The 16,480-nt window shown below is 38.3% G+C and overlaps 1 protein-coding gene across 1 annotated transcript in view; it reads right to left on the bottom strand.

Annotated features, from left to right (window-relative positions):
- The window catches only part of HOMER1 (homer scaffold protein 1), a 94,046-nt gene that overhangs the window by 20,412 nt on the left and 57,154 nt on the right, over positions 1–16,480 (bottom strand). Inside the window, exon 6 of the mRNA XM_048931428.1 lies at positions 5,672–5,828. Within this exon, the coding sequence (XP_048787385.1) occupies positions 5,672–5,828 (157 nt within the window). The remainder of the gene's footprint in view (positions 1–5,671; positions 5,829–16,480) is intronic.

Here is a 16,480-nt window from a genome sequence, read left to right as displayed (position 1 = left end):
TCTCATTTGACTAAAAGCATTTGTAGAGGACTATCTAGATGATTATCTTATGGAGATGGACCAGCACTTACAGAAGCAAATTCACAGACTATACTAGTAAGTAGAGTCACTACTACACTAGTACACTTACTTACATTTTTGCTTCTATACGGATTATATATATAAAAAAACATCACCATCTTAGACATGGTATGTAACTTTTATAACGTCAGGGGAGATGGATTCCACAGCTTAACAGATAAATATCAGACACATCTACAGACTGGGAGAATAGAGCAAATTCCTGACAAAAAGGAATTAGAAGCACAGGTGGATTGTAACCTGGACATGAGCCAGCAACGTGCCCTTGCAGCCCAGAAAGCCAACCAGATCCTGGGCTGCATTAAAGGAAGCATCAGTAAGGTGAGGGAGGTGATCCCGCCCTTCTACTCAGTGCTGGTGAGGCTTCCCCTGGAGTGCTGCATCCAGGTGTGGAATCCTCAGTACAGGAGAGACATTGACCTGTTGGACAGTGTCCAGATGAGGGCCACAAAAATGATCCAAGAGATGGAATACCTTCTCTGTGAGGAAGGCTGAGAGCACTGGGGCTGTTCAGTCTCGAGAAGAGAAGGCTCTAGGGAGACCTGAGTGTGGCCTTTCAGTATCGAAAGGAAGGATATAAGAAAGAAGGGAACAGACTCTTTAACAGGGTCTGTGCTGATAGGACAATGGGACATGGTTTGAAACTAAAAGAGGGGAGATTTAGATTGGATATAAGGAAAAAAATTTTTTACACCAAGAGTAGTGAAACACTAGAACAGATTGTCCAGATAGGTGATGGATGTCGGATCCTTAGAGACATTCAAAGCCAGGTTGGACTGGGTTCTGAGCAACCTGACCTAGCTGTAGATGTCCCTGTTCACTGCAGAAGAGTTGTACTAGATGATTCTTAATGTTCCTTCCAATTATAGGGATTCTGTGATTCTTTGGTAAGAACTCACTGAGAATAAGACTTGTGGGTTCTGGTGGACAAAAAGCTGGACATGAGCCAGCAGCACGCACTTGCAGCCTGGAAGGCCGACTGCATCCTGGGCTGCATCAAAAGAGGGGTGGCCAGCAGGAATAGGGAGGTTGTTGTCCCACTCTGCCGTCATGAGGCCCCATTTGGAATACTGGCATGCAGATCTGGGGCCCCCAGCACAAGAAAGATGTGGAGCTGTTGGAGCAGGCCCAGAAAATCGGAGGGCTGGAGCACCTCTTCTAAGATAATAGGCTGAAGCAGCAGGAGTTTGTTCAGAATGAAGAGAAGGCTGTGGGGAGATCTCATTGTGGCCTTCCAGTACTTGAAGGGGATTTAGAAGAAAGCTGTGGAGAGACACTCTGTCACAGTGTGTAATGACGGGTGTAACAGCTTTAAGCTAAAAGAGGAGAGATTTAGGTTAGAGGTTAGGAAGAAATTGGAACTGGATGAGCCTTAAGGTCTCTTCCCACCCGAGCCATTCTGTAATTCCATAATTCGACGATAAACCAAACAGAATGACTATATCATACAGTTTCATAACACTCCTTGCTACTGAATGTACCATAGCCAACAGTATCCAGATGCAGCATTTCACAAGCACATTTTCTGTACGTGTAATGGAGAAATATCTGTATCGCAATTTCTTTCTGAAATGGAGCACTATTTCAAATTGAAAGATCAGTTTCCAACATGTGGGATAGAACAGCATTTGTATTCTGCTGTACAGGTAATGAATTGAGATGATCGATGCACACTTTTGCCTAGAGAGTTTGATTTACAGTGTTAGCCAAGCCTGTACTTCTCTTAAAGCAATTCCAATACAGATCAGTTCTCCTGATGAACTATCCTGTAATAATTTACACACACCTGAGAGCCATAAGCACAGAGATATGCAAGACATCAGTAAGCCTGGTGGTCAACAATTATAGGAAACTTTAATACAAGCATGTAGATGATGACTGTAAGGGCACAGTGTAGATGATCCCATGTTACAGCATTTTATTTTTCTTCAGAAATACAAAATAAGTGCAGGAAGTTTGTCTGGCAGAGGTTACAGTGATTACAAATAATCATCTATTAATGAATGTAGCTAATAGTGATTGCCAATAGTAGGACAGCAATATGAAGAAAAAGGGATCATCTATCATCACAACTCGCTCATCTTGTCTCACGGGTCTCTCAGCTGTGGGCAGGAAATTCAGTTATTGTTGTTGTTCTGTTTTACTTTTTTAATCTTTGTTGGATCAGAACTGCACTGTCTCCTCTTTGCATGAAGTTATTAATACATATTATTATGAAGAATGCCACTTCATTATGTCTATATTTTAGCAAAAAGTTATTCACTGTAAAACCTATCTAGTGGTCAAATCTACATGAACTTCTGTAGTGTACTAATCATGATATAAGTTTATAATCTACATAAATTTATCAGCTATGATTATTATCTTTCATTCACAAAACTGAACCGCAGGTTAGAGCTTCCACCATTCCAAAGGGGATGCTTAAATGAAACAAGTGAAAGCCTCCATACAAACATATATTGAGCTTGTGCCTCAATAGAATCTTTCTGAAGCAAAGCAATTTTGCCATCATCTGCCAATCTCTTGAATTGAAAATAATCTGCAAAAAAAAGCACCAGTTTTAATTACACTTCATGCATTTCATCTAGACAGATTAACACATGCAGTTAGGGTCTATTGCAAAATGTTATTCTTCCCGATTCTTCCCAACTCATTTAGCTGGGATTGCAAGATTCTCGTTTCAAGTCAGTCCAGATATAGGACATTTTCAACAGCCTGATACTTGCTATGGTTTCCCAGGTCATAACCTGTTCCATGATTGTTCCCTAATGTGACCTGCAATCTTAGCTGTTAGCAAACACTAGGTGAGATGACGCTAAGAAAAAGCAGCATGGAGGGCAGAACAGGGTGGAGGACCCATGGACAGACTCCATAATCTTTGCAGGGATGGGGACACAGTGATACTATTGGAACTGATAAGCTGCATTGTTGTAGTGAGCCAGCCATGAACCAGCAGTTTTCCACCTTTCTGTTTGACTAAAGTCACTCAAGCTCCATCTTAAAGTAAGAAAATAGCATACAAATGCCTTAAGAGAAGAGAAATGGAAGGGAAGACACCACTGCTGACTTCCAAGATCAGTCAGTGGGCTGAGCTTCCCTTCCTCCCCATAGGGACACCTATTGGATAACACTTGCAAACAGAGTTGTGCAGAGTGCTGCCCATGGGAAACTTAGGAATATGTTGTACAGAGTCATTCCCTAATTTAATGCATTTGCAGTTGGAAACATTCTTATTTTCAGTCAACCTCACGTGCTTTGCACACAGGTCACTTACCAACAGCAATCTAAAATAACCTGTACTCCTGTTCCTTTAATAAGCTGCGCTGTTCACTAATCCAGCCATGAGAGTTCTCATTGAATGCTGACAAATTCCTTAAGGGTCATTGTGGGAGCCCATTTGAACATGACTAGATGAATTGGTCAGTGCGCTACTTGTGAATCCATAATTGTGATAATGCTCTACTGAACGTGATCAGACTTAGAGTGTTGAATTGGACATCATCCAGAATCTAAGCCTAGCCACCCCTACACTCTGATATCTGAGTACGAGCTGGAATACAAATGGGGTTATTTTCTGCCAAACTTCTCAGTGACTACTAACTTCAAGTACTGGAAGCCTTCAGTGGACAGGTTCAGTGCAGGTCTGAGAGAAACTTTTGCAATTTGGCTAACTACAGTTTCCATATCTTATTTTGTCCAATAGAGTTCACCATATAAAATCAAATTAAAAGTCCGCTGTGTTTGTACTTGACCTTTCCCATCTGTCAGTTTATTCCAGAATACTGTTTTCATGCACAAAAGCATACAGAATCATAGAATGGCCTGGGTTGAAGAAGACCACAATCATCTAGTTTTTACTTTCCTGCTCGCCAACCACCAGACCAGGCTGCCCACAGCCACATCCAGCCTGATCCTGAATGTCTCCAGTCTTTCTGGGCAACCTATTCCAGCGCATCACCACCCTCTGTGTGAAAAACTTCCTCCTAATATCAACCTAAACCCCTCGTTTCTCAGTTTAAAACCACTCCCCCTTGTCCTATCATTATCTACCCTTGTAAACAGTTGTTCTTCCTCCTGTTTATACGCCTCCTGTAAGTACTGGAAGGCCACAGTGGAGGTCTCCCCAGAACCTTCTCTTCTCCAAGCTGAACAAGCTCAGTTCCATCTGTCTTAATTTCAACTGGGATGGAATTGTTTACTTCAAAGTGTTTGGTATGATGCTATGTTTTGTTTCTAGGAGAAAAACAACGTTGATAACACACCAATGATTACAGTAGCCTGCTAACCAGTGTTGCATAGAGCCAAGGCCACTCTCGGCAAAGAGTCCAAGGAGCTGGGAAGGAACAGAATCAGGACAGCTGTCTTAAACTTGCCATATGATATACCATATAACATCAAGTGGAAGGAGTTCTGAAGGGGGTGTCGGTTCATCTTGTACTCTTCTGCTGATAGTGGGGCTAGCTGAGCATCAGTCAGGGAACAGTGAGCAATTACTTATGCATCACTTATTATAATACATATACATACACATATACATTTGTCATAATTATTATCCTTTTCTCTATCTTAGTCAATAGTTTTATCTCAACCCACAGATTCTACTTCATCTTTTTCTATTCTCTCCCCATCCTGCTGGGAAGCAGATGAGTGAGTGAACAGCTGTGTGAAGCCCAGCGACCTGCTGGATTAAATCACAACAAGGTCCTTTGTTTTGTTTGTTTGTTTGTTTGTTTGTTTGTTTTCCTTAAGTTAATTTCCTGATAATAACAAAACTATAATAAATTTCCCAAAGTACATCTTTCCTCCATACATGTCTTAAGGCTGCCTTCACTTTGCACAGAAATATGCCTTAAGCTACAATTACAAATTCATGTGGATAAAACAGAATGATTTATAACAATATATTAAATATTACATAGGAAAAGAGAAAAGAAATTGTATACTTATATTCACAGCACAGCTTTCAATGTTGCATATTCTTTATTCCTCCCAGAAGAGTGTTACTCTTACCTGCACTAAGCTCTAACTTCTGGTTTGTCAAAAGACTTCTGTGAAAGTAGAGAATGGGATCCTGTCCCTTTTGTATGCATGCAGGAGCAGATCTTTAATTGCACATTGTGAGCTTGATCCTATGCTCAGTTTTCTTTGGGTGCAAGGACAAAAGGAAGCTGTTCTGCTTCAGCACCTCTGGAAACTACAAAAGGATTTCTTTAACTTACAGATCTGATGTCACATTTCTATGGGCTTAAAGGCAAGAGGACGCTGAATGTAATGACTCCATAGCACTCTATGGAGAAGGCCCTGAAACAAATATGATGCAGCTGACATAAAATGAAGATTGAATGCTGGCAAGAATGTTCTATGGTTCACAGCTTAAGTAACTTTTGCTGCAAAAAAATCCTCTACAGAAAAGGAACTGATAAAAAAGAACTTCCTGAGAAACTCCTTGTGCTTTAAAGTGGTCATTATTGTCTGAGTCAAAGATTTAGGTAAATCTTCAACATTATGCTTATTTGTTCTATTTCAATATGAGTAAATATATTCACCAGTAGTTCCGTCTCACTGACTCTGGCTGTTTGACTTGACTTACGCGCTTATGAAGACGTTCTGCTTCCTCCTGATATGCAGCAAGCTGTTGTTTCCATTGTTTTACATTGGCAGTGGACTCCAGCAGGGCTGCTGTGAGCTTAGCATTATTACCCTTGAGCGTGGCCAGTTCTGCCTCCCAATGCTTGCTGATTGTCGAACTGCAAGAACAGAATGAGAATCCTCAGACACCTCTATGACTAAATGTTCAAATGAGAATGCAAGTGCTCAAATATCCAAGCTTTAAATGCAAAAAAAAGTCATCAACAGAATTCTCAATATAAATATGTCATTACTGGAAAACAACCTCTAATCTCCCAGCTCAACAGTTATTTTGTTTTAATAAAATGTTAAGGATGATGAAATACACATCAACTTCCCAAATGCAACACCTCATAATTTTACCATATGCATATGATTAGTCGCCATTTTAACATATGTGTATTAAGTGCTTTTTCAACCTATTCCTTAATGAAAGATATTGTAGAAAGAGATCTGTTACAAGAGAAATAATGTAGTGCTTTGGAACTACAGCTTAGTAGCCCTAATGCAAGCCTTCTGTGACTGACATATACTTTATACTTCCTTTTTTAAAATTAATTTATAATTAAAGTTCGAAGATCTTATATTTCAACATCATAATAGTGTTAATTATTCTTCAGTAATATTGGCAAAGAAGCTAAAGATCAAGAACCACAGAGATTTTTTCCATTACTGCAAATTGGATTCTGGTGGTGGGGTTTATTGAACAGCTTATGGAGGAACAATTCCTGCCTATAGTTTAGTTATTATCTGAGCAAATACAGGTCTTTAGTTTTCAAAGATAATTAGTCATCCATCATCTGTAGACTCCATCCTTATACTGAGTATGCAAAGGAAAAAAAAATGTCAGACCTATCAGGTGAATGTATTAGTATTCAAACAGGTCATCATTGTTTACTTTTATAAAGACAGCAGCATATGAGGTGCACACCTACATGGAACATACAGAGAGAAAATAATTCCTTTTGTCTAATCGGGTTACTGTTAAAAGCACCATTGAAAACCAATGATTTGTAACTTCGGTCAAAATGACTTTGCATTTAAGGTGAATTATGAGTAATTATTATAGTCTATTTCTCATTATTATAATGCAATATGTTTAATTATATTTTGCATTTAAATTTATAGGTTTATCTGAACTTTGCATATAGAAGCAATGAAACATTCTGCCACCATTTTACCCACTAGGTTTCTTTTTTTGCAATTGCATATGCACAGCCTGTCCCACAAAAGCATGTTTCAGAAACATGATAATTCTTAGAGAACTTCCTGAGGTGTTCAAAGCCAGCCAGTCATCAAGTAATATTCATTATCCATTCAGATCACATTTACTGTTTCTCTAACATGGGATGTCTGATTCTTCCATGCTCCAGCATTTTCTTCCAAATATATTGTGACATCCCCGTGAACAGGAATACAAGTTCTTTCAGAAGAGGAACGTGGGTTCTTTCAAATTGTTATAGCATTGCATGAACTATTCAACTGATTAGAAGTTTGCCACCAAAAATTTTAAATTTTAAATGACTAAACTAATAATCCCATTTCATCAGGGAACACCGACTCACATATTAAAGAAGATGAGAACAAATTTTTGAAGCAATGTCTATGCTTCTGTTTCTCTTATCAAATTTCCATCTACAATAGCACATCATATCAACAAATTCTGTGAAAATTCTAGTTCATCATCACATTCCCATTTCTTTCTGGATGTTCTGATCTTGCAAACAAATGACCACACCAACAGGTTCATGCAATTGGCTATATTCAATAGCTCCAATACAGCAGGACAAGTAGCAAACTGTGTGTGACACCATTCCTGCTTACAAAATGTATCATAATACTCATCTTTCCTCAAGAAGAATTACACACACACAAAGGACTATATTCAGTTAAAACAGCGGATTATAAGCTATGTGTCTTATTATTATTATTACAGAGGTGAACCGTTTGACCACTTCATATCACAATTGAAGACACTAAAAGGGAGATGAAGGGTTTAGCTTGCACTGTGTATACTCACAATGATACAGGTAAGCTTTTATAAGCTCAGAAGATCTCAGAAGACAGAGTCCAAATTAATGCTGAGTAACCATGTGAGTAGGTTTCATAGTGTCTCACTTTCACCTTTTTGCTCAGTACCCTAACTATCCTGACAAGAATCCTGCTCATATCTTTTACAGATAGTGCTATTGCTCCATAAAATAGAAGTATATTACTTAAATCAGTCTGTTGTGTACTGTCACATATAAAACTAATTTTTCAGTTACTTAGGATTATCCTGTTTCTTCTCATAAAAGTCCACATTCTCCCACATAAATACAATGTGATGGATATCAATATGAGAAAACAAAGAATCAAAGGCATGGATTATTTTTTTGTATTAACATACTTCTTAAAATTGTAATCTCATTAAAATAGCCTGCAACCCATTGTAGGAGTGCTGATTTAGCTTTTTCAAACAACATATTGAGAAAAAAAGAAGTATGCTTTGTGGATTATTTTAATTAAAACTGGACTTATTTAGATTTAAATTAATTATTTTAGGAACTGATAAAATGTACAACAGGCTGCTCTCAAACCATACTAAAATTACCTGTATTAAGGTCTATACCTACAGGGCTACATTGGTTCAAATTTATCTACAGCTCCAGAGTAAAGAAGGAGAAAGACAAACTTTAAGCTCAACAGCAATTCTCCCTTAGGATAGAAAACTCTGGGGCTGAGACCTGGGGTGGGAAACATACAGGTCAGAAGCTGAAAGCACACACACAGGTAACTAAAAATCATAACCAAGCCTATGGCTAGCACTGCAGTCCCTCAGAATACGTATAAGAGGGCTACACATACTCTTTAAAGCCTTTTATTTAACTACTGATTGAAATGCTTTTTGCTAAAAGGAATTGATTTTGCCTTCAGTGTATTAGAGTGCATCATAGGAAATACCAGCAAAGCTCTGTCTTAGTGTAGTCTTCATGGCTGCAAACATCTGAAACAAACACGAATATATTTGCTCATCTGAAATGGGAACATGCATTCAGTGGTGAAAGTGATCCAAACAACAATGCAGCTCCTGACAGAACACACTGAAAGGTGTTCTGCACTGCAGCTCAAAGAGCAGAGCAGTCTGTGTACACAGGATGACATGAGCACAAACATATTTGCAGCTTAAGGATTTGACATGCCTAACTATGTTTTTTGCTGTGCTCTAAAAGCCATGCACCCTTTTAGTGGCACTACCACGATTTTAATACACATTTCTTCAGTCCTGTCACAGTTAACAACACTGGATTCATGGCACACTTAAAGTTTTAAGATGGTTTTTCAAAAAAAGAAACACCCTTCACACTTTGGCTTGTTGCCCCTTTCTCATCATGAAAAGTTCTACTGAACGCTTGCAAGTATTGTAGCAGAAGATGAAGCCTAGTAATTTCCTTTGTGAAAATTCTGAGTGTCTGAACACAAGATAACAAGCTGTTTTACAAACAGCTGCATCAGTACTTCTGCAGCAGCAGAGTATAAACCAATTACAAGAGAGAAAATGGGCCTGTAATGGCTAACAGTAAAACAGGAGTATTATTGCTTTCACTAACCACAATGTACAAAAATTGTTTCCATAAGAAAGGCTTAGATCATACTGATTGTAAGTAGAATTATCTTCACAGTGTCAACAGTTCATGGGATTGTGAGCACTTCATAGTAAGTAAACATTCCCAGGACCTCTGATCCTTGGTGTTGGCCACCGAATCTCTTACGTGGGTAATATCTGAGACCTCCACAGCCAGAACTGTGCCTGGTGTCCACCTTCAAGGCTAAGGCTTCAACATCAGATATTTAACTTCTGTAGCACGCAGTACTTTTATCCCTGCAAATTAAAGTAGGGTTCAATGATCTTGTATACCTTTAGGCATTCTGACCAATTAACACTGAGCTGATCTCTGTTCTCACTGGGTATTGGTTACAACTCCAGTAAGTCACCGAGGAATAGCTTTGCTATCTGTCCATCTGTGACCTGAATAGAATGCCAGAGGCTATAAATGAGAATCTTTCTCTGTGAAGTAGGTCGCTTACAGAAAATTAATCCTAAAATCTCCAGTCACCATGTTTAGACAGTTGGAGAAGACTTGCACGGGCAGGGGCAGGGAGCACACATTAATGAGCTGCATTCAGAATGAAGTTATTTCAAGAGATGCCTTCAAGAAACAAAGAAACAAAAGCAGTCCAAATCAAGAGATGTTTTCTGAGATATTGCTTATTCATTACCTGCTGCACTGTAGGCAATATCAGCACTGTAAAACACGATTTAAGCTTTACTTTAGATTTACAGAAGGGTGTGCAGAATTATGCTTTATTACTATTCTATGGCTTTATTACTAGACATGTTGCTTTAAACTGAACTAATTAGAAATTGGTTTTCCTACTCTACTGTAGTCACAGTTGCAAACCATTGGTTAGGGGCAAATACATTCTTTTGGTGTCACTGATCTGCACTATAGAGGTATGACGAGAGTCACTGTCTTGGGATGACAGAAATGGGAAATTTGGTTGAATGGAGACTGGAGTACTTTCACTACAACATTTGGCATCTGGTAATAGTAACTAGCTCCACAAGACTTGATACACATGAATGAAGCAGAGTCTCTGCAGCTGCTGTTCAGATTATAAATAGTGGCTGGAAGCAGACCAAGAGCCTGGTGGAATGGGCACTACCAGTCAGCAGGAGAGGAACATCAGCTGGCTGCTAGCAATGTGTTAGCCATGCTGAAAGTAAGGAGCAATCCTTTCTGACAGCTATGCTGGTGAACTGTACAGAGCAGCTCATCAAGCTCAGGGAAGCAAAGGGGACTTGTAATGATTTTGCTCTCTTACAACAGTATCAGATAGCTCTAGTGAAATCAGTCAGTGTTGCTTCTTCTTCCCTTCAGAAACACATGGTAAGGGTTTGAATTTACATAAAATTCTTGGGTGAATCTTGTAAGGAATTCTGCCCAAGATCCTTATGAAATGTGTCATGTGAAATAAAGTCCTGCAAATGTTCTTCCACAGTGCTGTGAGAACAGTTACTGCTCCTAGCTCAGTAACAAAAACAGTAAATGGTGCTGTAAGGAAAAGACAGTAAGCTTTAAAGGGCAACTTAAGATATCTTCATAAACTCAAGATAACACCAAGGTACTAGGCTGGAAGGGTGAGGACTCTGCAATGGGCTACAGTTGCAGTTGATTCCATTCAGATATGGCTTTGTTAGACACAGATGATGACTGCTGGCACAGAGGATGATAGCAGCATGCCACGAAGTATTCCTGAAAGCTCAAAAGAATCCTCTTTTATTCGCATGGGGTTAAAGTCCTCAATTCACATCCTGATTTAGAAAACATTTCAAACAGGCGTTTTGGGAATTTCACCCATTTACAGAGATATCTAAGGGTATTTCCTATGGCCAGCTATTCAAAGTGGAAAGCTATTTCACAATAGAAAGAATTTAAATATGATGTCTTTAGAGTTTGTCCTGCTGCTCATCCAAAGTACCACATGCTATGTAGCATGAAACTCAAATTTCTTCCTCTTAAATATTCAAAACAAATTTGGAAATAGAAAAGCTTTGCTCAGGCATTCAATTATACCTAACTAGGAGTCATAGAATAAACAGAAAGCTGAAGGAAGAGCAATGGAACAGAAAGGCATCAGGTCCTACCTCACCATTCCAGGAAAAGGCAACAAAGAAAAATCCTGGTCACATAAAGTTGTACAAAGCTGTTTGTACAGGCCTAACAGATTCAAACACTCAAAAGATGCTGAAGTTGTGAGCTTGAGGGACATGGTCATCTACCATACAGTTAAATCGTGAAAGTACAAAACAGCAAAAGAGGGAAAGCTACAGAAGGAATGACAGTTTCTGTAGGTAGGAAGCCTAAGAAATAAAAAACCGCAACAAACCAACTATCTCTTCATGACTACTGTTGATTGTGTTTTTATCTGAAGTTGCTATTAACTGGACACATGCAAAAGGAAATGTTATTTGATAACCTGGAATTTATTCTAATAAATGTTAAGTCTTCTCAAAGTTATAATCAGAAGATAATTACCGGGAAATTGCTTTGAGTTAAATATTTTCAGTGAGGACGATGAAAAGCTAATTAATATTCAAAAAAGATTTTATTCTTAATTAGAGCATTCAAAAGAATTTTTAGCAAAGAAAGATAGGTACCCTGGGGAGAGAAGTAGGAATATTAACTAAGCATGAAATATCTTCTCTTCCATGTGGGACAAGGAATATTCATATGATCTGAGTGGAGTTACATCAGCACAAAACAAAGGAAACTTAGTTGTGAATCGGCTCTATAGACTGGAGTAACACACACAGTTTAAATGATAAATTCGTGTTGTAGCAAAAAGGAGGCTCATGAAGCATATTTGAAGTGAGGAGATATTCAGCATCCTTGAGCTCTCAAGTCCTACCTCAGTGCGGATGACAGAAATGCAGAATCTATTTCTGAAATTTGGACGAGAAGTGCCTATGAAGATATTACAACTTTCTCTTTCAGGGTGTTTCATACATGACTTTTCATTTGCATTTAACCTTTCAGTTTGATCATGTTTTCAAGTTCTAAATTATCTAAAGCACACATGTAGCCCATGGACAGAAAAGCTGACTCTTTGGTGTTCCTACAGACAGTTCTCTTATTAGGCATCTCTTGTCTTACACTGCAGAAAGGTCAAAATCTTTGCAGAAGAGACTTGATGGATGAAGCTGACCAAAGAGGTTGAATAATGGCACAGACTCCTTTCAACTCCTTTCACTGTGCGGCACATGACTACACAATGAAAATCAGTGGCTGTATCCTACTTATCTCCTACCACTTAAATCCAGGTTCTGTACTTCATTAGACAGTCTTAATTCATCATAGGACCTACTGAAACCACAAGGCAGACAACTTTTCAGCATCAAAGCTTATCACTGAGAAATAGACCTCAATTAAATTATATTATTTTTAAGAAGCAAATACTTCATGGAAACACTTTCCACCATATCTCAGAATTACATTCTTCCAAAAGATAACAAAGCTAGAGACAAAAACGTCCAAGTATGGTGATGTTCACAGCTTTCTGAAACACTGGGAATCAATTGTAGTAGCCTGGAAAGGCACTCCATGGGATGGAGAAGATTGGGTATTAACACAAAATGAATGCTTCAGCTTCCTTATCCATCAGGGATTTAAATCCCATTCCTACCCATGTTAAAGTGGGGCAAAAAGAGAAGAGTCACTCTTCCACACAGAATCAATGAAGAAACTTTCCAAGCTTCTCGCACTGTCTGCTACTGAACTCTGGATGGATTTATAAAATCCATTCAAACTCTGATTTGCATTAAATTTACACTGTTAGCAATTTAATGTCTTATTTTAAAAGCATATTTATCTTATTAATGTCTTAATTTAAAAGCATGTCTTTTAAACATCATTTCACAATGTGAATGACTTGTGAATATCATGGCAGCACTAAGAAAATCTTAATTTTTTCATTTTAATTTTACTCTTTTAAAAAGATCTCATTTTTGTCTTAGTCATTTAATTTTCATACACCAAGGAGACACTGTGTTATCTTTTCATGAAGGTGATACAGCATAAAACAAAATCAATAACTCTGTTTTATAAATTTTAGCCATTTGCAAGAGCAAGCACAACTAATTAATTCCTATGATTTTTTCACACAAAACATTAAAACCTTGGAGACCTAAAATTTCATCACATATTCTGAAAAAAATAAAGATTTGTCCTCACTCCTCTACTGAAATTGCTTATCAATATCACAAAGTATTTTATTCTTATACCTGTAATGTAGCTGATATTATTCAAAATCGATAACCAGTCATGTTTTTAGTCCATTTAGTTAATACAGAATATACGGAACAATTCCTTGCTGTTGCTATGGAGCCGAATACTTCAAATATTGCAACAGAACTAAATTTTCAAAAGCAACCTAAGTTACTTAGGAACTTATGTCTTACTTTCTAAAATGACTAAGTATCTGGCTGTGAAGAAAGTCAACCTGACTAAAGGTGTTTTGGCACTTAATCATTCACTATATAAAAGCAATTACATGATGTGGTTATCAGCAAGTGAGATACTAGGACACAATGACCCTGACATTAAAATGACCTGAATGAAGGCCATTTTCATTCTGTAACTCATCATAATACACAATAATTTAAAGCAGTTTAACCTTAAATTCACACTTTGAGTCAGTACAAATTAATTTTCCAGAGGCCCTAGGGAGACAAAAGCCTGTTTTCTTCAAAAATCCTACCTTGAACAATGTGCATCGATACAGTTCATTCCCTGTCAGTACCATAAAAAATGAAAAGAGTGAATGTGACTGCCCTATGCTTCTCTCAATCATTTATTGAGTGCTACTCTGGTTCTAAGAATTTCACTGAATTGTGCTATCAATTTCATCTCTGTGAATTTGAGCATCTCTCTCACCTTCTCCACAGCCATGCTGTGACAGTAATGTCAAGGAACAGCTCTTTTCCTAGTGAACACACCTCCACCCCTAAGCAGAACAGGGCCCACCGTCCTGAGTGTCTCAAGGCCCTATGAATTTGCAGGCACCCCAGATTTCTCTGGTCCATACCAGACACCAAACTGTGAATGCTGTCTGTATAATCAGACAGGCATCTGCAGAGTCTTCCAAAATCACACCAAAAGGCTCTATGCAATCTTCAGGCATTCCCAGCTGAAACCATTATGTCCATACGTGCTCCACAGTGGCATGTGACAACGTGGCCACCAAAGCACTGCATGTATTTGGGAAGGACTCTGCACAAACAGAAACTATGTCTTATGCCACAAGGACACAGCACGGGCCCATGCAATAACATGTGAACACTGTTTAGATGCTGGCCCCTGGTGTCAAGGCCTGCATTTGGCAGTGTACATGTAGCTGATGAGGCAGCTGCAGCTATAGGCTGATTCTGCAGATATAGCAGTGAAGGCCAGCTTTGCAGAGTGAAGTGAGACAGAACTGCAGCAGAGTGGGCTGAGGAACTACACCACATTGAGCAGTGAGGTGCCTTTAGCCACCTCTCCTGGTCCCATAAATTGAATACCACACAACAGGGTGGAGATCCTTTGCGAAAGCCTCTGCTGCATTTCTAGGTACTTCCTCTGCTTAATTTAGTGTGTGTTGCATCTCTGCCAACAACAGCAGGCATTACAAGTGTTCCAATATACATGTGCTTACACTAGATTTAATGGAACTTTTTTGTCAGTGATACCAGAGGTCACCTTAGTCTCTAAGACCTTCTTATGCTGGTTCCTCTCTTAGTACCACAGCAAACTGAATTAAGCAGAACAGCAATTGCACATGCAGGACCTCATAAATCCTCTATGAGGAACAGAAAGATCTTCCATAAATGACAAATACAAGTATTTGGAATAAAGTGCAATAAAGATTCTGAATGAAGACTATCTGACCTCTACCCAGCTAGCACACTAGTTTATATCACAGTATGAAATAATAATAACCACTTGTGCAATTAATGCCTGAACTACAACTGTCAATTTGCTTGTCCTAGTAAATACGATGACATACATTAATTGCAGAGTTGGTATAGGAGATGAACAAGTTTACTTGTTGACAACAGTATCATTTTATTCCATTAAGGGAATAGAAGCTATGTAAAAGCACGGTAGATTTAATTAAGTTTCCTTTATCTCCTCTGATAGCCATGCAATTACTTAGAGGGAATAGTCTACGTATACAGGCCAAGCTTAATAATCTACGGAGCTGTCAGAAGAACTTAAAAGAACAAGCAGTAAGTGCACATGAACTGTATGACCAGAATAAACCATACTGACTGGGTAGGTTTGAGAAAAACAACTTACTTGTGCCTTGCAAAACTTATCAGTGGATAGAATCATAAAATCAGTGTATCATGAAGGTTAGAAAAGACCTTCAAGATCATCCAGTCCAACTGTCCACCTACCACCAATACTGCCTGCTAAACCACATCCCTTTGTACCACATCTAAATGTTTCTTGACCACCTCCCTGGGCAGCTTGTTCTAATTCCTGACCACTTTTACAGAGAAGAAATTTTTGCTTAGAGCCAGTCGTGTTGTTTTCTGTCTCAGATTTTTATAGAGTGGAAGTATTAAATTTCCCTTGTTTAAACCAAATCTGAACCCAAGAAACTAAGTTTTTTGAACTACACTGATCTTGTAGTGAAATTTGCTTTAAAAAAAAATGAATAAAAAGATGAAATTTGATACATGAAAGTCTGTTTTCCTATGCACTAGGTTAACATCTAGAAGAAGCACTACTGATACAAGTTTCTCTTGCTCCCCTACTATTAAAAGAAAAAAAAAAAAAGTTCTAGAAAAAAACATAAACATATTATTTTCCTTAACTCACGAGTGGTTGCTAGTTTTTTTTTACTCAATCTAGACTTGTCTGATTTATATGACTTTATTTCCTTCAGTCACTTTCCAGAAAAATGCATAGGTCAGATGATTTGGCTCTTAACTTATAGATAAAGAGGCAATAAATATAGGCTAGTTCTGCCCAATTCAACACTTAACTGAAACACCAGTTTCAAAAAAGAATCCTGCTCTCCGCTTCAATTTACACATTTATTTTCTAACATTGTGAGTTTTATTTCACTTCATTGATTAGTCATCTGGAATAGGAAAAGGGTACAACAAGCAGCATGATGTGAAGATGTATAAAAGTAAGCTTCCCTAAGCCTCTCACTGCACTGAATGAGTAGGTGAGCC

Source organism: Lagopus muta, chromosome Z (genome assembly GCF_023343835.1).
Source record: "Lagopus muta isolate bLagMut1 chromosome Z, bLagMut1 primary, whole genome shotgun sequence".
Taxonomy (NCBI): Eukaryota; Metazoa; Chordata; class Aves; order Galliformes; family Phasianidae; genus Lagopus; species Lagopus muta.
The sequence above is the reverse complement of the archived record's forward strand: the minus strand, read 5'-3'. Positions and strand labels throughout refer to the sequence as shown.